The sequence below is a fragment of the Lycium ferocissimum genome, chromosome 11, assembly GCF_029784015.1.
Source record: "Lycium ferocissimum isolate CSIRO_LF1 chromosome 11, AGI_CSIRO_Lferr_CH_V1, whole genome shotgun sequence".
Classification (NCBI taxonomy): Eukaryota; Viridiplantae; Streptophyta; class Magnoliopsida; order Solanales; family Solanaceae; genus Lycium; species Lycium ferocissimum.
Window position 1 is genome coordinate 60,980,185 of NC_081352.1, and position 5,024 is coordinate 60,985,208.

The following is a 5,024-nucleotide window of genomic DNA, read 5'->3' on the forward strand; positions in this document are numbered from 1 at the left end:
GAAATTTTTAGCATAAGTAAACTGGATAGTGATAGTTTAGGTAGTTGTTTCAACCTTCTGATAGTTTAGATATGAAATTAAAAAAAAAAAAAAAAAGATAGTTGGGGTGTGTTTTTAACCGTTATCTCTTATAATATTCACTAGTATTAGTTAGCAAATATAAAAGCAATTCCAAAATCCTTTTCGGGTCTTAATATTAAAAGTCGGGTTCGTCACCTCTCCAATTACATATCAAACAAAGTAATTGGAAAATAATAATCTCCTTCTCTCTTAAAGCCCGATCTATACACACACACTAGCGCATAGCCTTGAGGCTAAAAATGCACATTTGATCTCAGATCTGATTCCAATTCCATCTCACAAAATCATTTAGGGGTTTCAATTTCAATCAAACACTCTCTGTGTTAAGAAGATGTTGACGAAGTTCGAGACGAAGAGTAATAGAGTTAAAGGGTTGAGTTTTCATAGCCAAAGGCCATGGATCTTAGCCAGTCTTCATAGCGGTGTGATTCAGTTATGGGATTACCGTATGGGAACTCTCATTGATCGCTTTGATGAACACGATGGCCCCGTTCGCGGTGTTCATTTTCACAAATCTCAACCTCTCTTTGTTTCTGGAGGTCAGATTTATTTTCCTTTTTTATTTAATTTATATGAATTTGTGATAAACTGTGTGGATCTGGTCATGTATGTGCATGATTATATATTTGCGACTTGCTTATGTTTAGTTTAAAGGAGTGTAGCTGCACATTTGTTTTAATTGAGGGGCTAAACCAGAGTAAAATGACAATTCGGGAAGTAAAATGCTATTTTCATCACAATGTGGATCTGGTGATGTATGTGGATGATTTTATGTGTGATCCATGAATTTACAATTGCTTATGTTTACTTAAGCGTGATTGGACTGTAGCTGTACATTTGTTTTAATTGAGGTATATGCTAAGTTGAGTAGGGGCTAAACCGGAATAAAATGATAATTCAGGGAGTAAAATGCTATTTGCATCACAATGTGGATCTACTGATGTATATTTAGAAGGTTGCTTTTATTGGTTTATCTTTCTGCTTTGTCGAAAAAAGGTCTTCTGAATCCTTTATAAAAATATAAAGATATTTTGATTAATAATTCCAGTTTGTATGTGTGATTGGACCGTAATCATCAATTGATTTACTTGAAGGTTAAATGTGCTAAGTTGAATGCTACAGGGACTAAAACCAGAATTAAACAATAGTTCAGCGACTAAATTGCTATTTGCATCACAGCGTGAATGTGTGATGGAGTGTGGATCTACCGATGTATGTGGATGAGTATGTTTGATCTTTGACTTGAGGAAGTACATTTGTTTTTATTCTGAAACTAGCATTAGTACCCGTGCGATGCGCGGCGTTACGAAGGAAAATAGCTGTAGCAAATTTTGATCTTGCTTGTTTGATCATAAAAAAATAATATTTTTAGTCACAAAAAAATCAATTGTCATCATGCTTCCTTTTGCAATGTATCTAAAAACAACAACTCTATGAAATTAAAGTAAATGAATCATATAGTCATGGAATAACTTTTGAAAATTCTAAGTATCATAACCATCTATAGTTGATGATACAAGCAGTCTGAATTGTAACATGATTTAAAATTATGAAATAAATCTCTAGAATCACGTTATGGAACTTGCAAACCATAGACAGAAATAACCATGCCTTTTCATTCGAGAGAGAAATGTCTAGGTTAGAGTTTTAATATAATAATCGATAAAAATAATAATTATCTACATAAAATTTAAATTATACTTTAAATCAAAAGAAAAGCAAATTAAAGTAAATGTTGGAAGATTTCATAGGAAAATTAAATAATAGTAATTCAACCCGGCAGAAGTTGAAATAGGGTCAATATCTCCAAACTCATCGTTAAATAATTAAGATTTTATTTCTTGTAAGATTCGTTTTAAAAAAATAATAAACAAATTATTCTTTTAGAATCATCATATAGTCCAGATAAGTTGAACTCAAGGAAGAATGGTTGCGCTGTCTATATCGTTTCAATTAGAGGATATTCTTTTTAGTTTGAAATATTTATTTTTCAGTTCAAATTAGTTTTTATATTTCAATTAACTTTATATTTCAATTTATTTTTGTGTTCTATCTTTCAATTTAACTTTATATTTAATTTTGTGTTTTTTTTTTTGTTTTTTTTTTATTTTTTTATATTTCAATTAACTTTATATTCCAATTTATTTTTATGTTCTATATTTCAATAAATTTTATATTTATTTTTGAAAAATATATTAGACATCTTTTTATGAATTATCAAGTTTTGTGAGTTTACACAATTTACTGTTTAGAACGGATTGTAATCCAATTTAGATCATCCTTTGCAAGTTGTTTTAAAAAAAGTTAGCACAAAATAATGCCATTTTTATGAATTATTAAGTTTTCTGAGTTAGGTCATCCTTCTCATCACCCAGAGACACCCAGCTTTCAACATTAATCTTCCACATCTTTGCAGTATATTCTACATAAGATCGACAATTGCTGTACAATAACCTATATTGGATATAACAATATACTATTTGTGAATTACTCGGATTTGATATAACTCAATTAAATATAAAAAAGTAAGAAACACTCATATGTAAACCTTCGTTTGAGTAGAAACAGGTCCGCATATTTTGGCGATCATTTTTCGCTTTTACCATTTCATGCCAACACACAGAGCTTGTTTAATGTGCGTCTTCAATTACTTCATACACAATCTAATGAACCTTTTGCATAGCCAATTACTTTCCAAAAACCTGCATAATAAATGTGTAAGCACACAGACATAAACGTAATCAATATAAAAGAAAGATGAAATAAATTAAGTAGAGTACCAAAAAGGAATACATTGAGAAAATAGAAAAAGGTAGTAAAAGTCATTAATAATAGACGTGTTATGTTGAGATGAGCACCATATAGTAGTGGCGGCCTTTTATATGATGGGTAATTCATAACCTTTTGAGTGAGCCCCATCATCAGTCCACACCAGAAAAATAAAGAAGAAAATAGTGATTGACGTGTTCAGTAGAGGGAGCGCACTGATAATAATAGACGTGTTATGTTGAGATGAGCACCATATAGTAGTGGCTGCCTTTTATATGATGGGTAATTCATAACCTTTTGAGTGAGCCCCATCATCAGTCCAAACCAGAAAAAATAAGAAGAAAATAGTGATTGACGTGTTCAGTAGAGGGAGTGCACTGATATGAGGAATTCATCTTCTTCCTGAAGCCTCTGTTGACTCGTTTGAAACTCAGATTCAAACTCAGATTCAGAGCAACTAAAGAGAGACCCTCGGAAGTTAATCTGAGACTGAAACTTCTACAATGATGGTTACAATGCTGAGAAGTTGTAACCCTCGGAAGTTGTAACCACTTTGACATTTTCTTTTTTTTTGAATTTTCTGATATTGGCAGTTTAACTTTTTTTGTTAATTTCTATTTTAAATTTGAAATTTTCTGGTGCTTACACTTGTCATCAGATCATGCTTTTGCCTCTCCTATTCTATATAGATAGATGTGTGACTGGAACATAATAACAGAGTTGGTTTAATTGAAGGTTTAATATGTTATATTGATAATGGGAGGGACCAAAACCTGAATAAAAAATTTCAGTGGCTAAAATGCTATTTGCACCGTGGTGTGATGGATTATGGATCTGCTGATGTATGTGGGCCAGTATATGTGTGATCCATGAATATATGAAGTTACTTTTGTTATTTTATCTTCTGAATTATAGTTCCAGTTAATATGTGCAAGTGGTACACACTTGCACATATGGTTTTATTGAAGTTAAATATGTTAAAGTTGAATTACATAGTGACCAATACTGAAAAACAATAATTTAGGGACTAAGATCTCCTTTTTCCCTTTTAACCTTTTTTGGGTCTCTCTAATTGATGCACTTTGGTAGCTGTGGTTTCCCATTATTTCTCCGTGCGCCCCAAGTTTTGAAGAATGACTGATTTTATTCCCGTTTTTGTTCTGTTTACGGTTTATCAGAGATCTGACGAATTTGTTGTGAATTGTAGATTAATTTAGTGTGTTTTCTTCTTTAATTTTGTCCATTATTGAACTTATTAAAGAGTCGGAGCATATTGCTAATATTGCATTATCTTTTGAAGAAAATGTTAATATGGCACATTATTGGGAGCCTCAGTTTTGGTTTGTAATTAACATAGTTTTGGAAAAATATACGAGTATTTGTTAACTTGGCATGATCCTGCCAAATTTAATGAGTTGTTTCTTTTATGTTTTCTTAACTTCAAAAATGTTAAGGCACCTATTTTATAGTCCATTTTTTAGACGGTTTGTTGTCTTGGTTTACTGATAACTTATCTTAGAGTATGTGTCGCTGTATGCATGCATAATGTGAATTTGACTATAGACTGTTTCCTCTGTATATGTAAATTCTTGTTACTGCAGGAGATGATTACAAGATTAAGGTTTGGAACTATAAGCTGCATCGGTGCTTGTTTACCCTGCTTGGACATCTTGATTATATCCGAACTGTTCAATTTCACCATGAATATCCATGGATTGTTAGTGCAAGTGACGACCAGACTATTCGGATATGGAACTGGCAGTCTCGTACTTGTATTTCTGTCTTGACTGGCCACAATCATTATGTAATGTGCGCCTCATTTCATCCCAAAGAGGACCTGGTTGTCTCTGCTTCTTTGGATCAGACTGTTCGTGTCTGGGATATTGGTGCCCTAAGAAAGAAAACCGTTTCTCCCGCTGATGATATCTTGCGGTTGAGTCAGATGAATACTGATTTCTTTGGTGGAGTGGATGCTGTGGTGAAGTATGTCTTGGAGGGTCATGATAGAGGGGTTAACTGGGCATCGTTTCATCCTACACTCCCCCTTATAGTTTCTGGTGCAGATGATCGCCAAGTGAAAATTTGGCGTATGAATGGTATGCTCCTGAAATTCCTGATGTATTTGGATGGTCATCTTTACTTGCTTTGTCACACATAGTCAGTTTGCATATCCT

General features: G+C 32.8%; 1 protein-coding gene across 1 annotated transcript; it reads left to right on the forward strand.

Moving 5' to 3' along the window:
• The first annotated feature begins 218 nt into the window (after positions 1–218).
• On the forward strand, positions 219–5,018 carry LOC132037804 (coatomer subunit alpha-1-like). The gene is made up of 2 exons (XM_059428427.1): positions 219–620; positions 4,452–5,018. The coding sequence occupies exons 1-2, from the start codon at positions 413–415 to the stop codon at positions 5,006–5,008; spliced, it is 765 nt and encodes a 254-aa protein (XP_059284410.1). The 5' UTR covers positions 219–412; the 3' UTR covers positions 5,009–5,018.
• Positions 5,019–5,024: the final 6 nt, after the last annotated feature.

Bases quoted from the DNA above. Each gene is read 5' to 3' on its own strand.
- LOC132037804 (XM_059428427.1), top strand. From the start codon at position 413: ATGTTGACGAAGTTCGAGACGAAGAGTAATAGAGTTAAAGGGTTGAGT. The intron at 621-4,451 runs GTCAGATTTATT...TTGTTACTGCAG, and splicing joins ACCTCTCTTTGTTTCTGGAG to GAGATGATTACAAGATTAAG.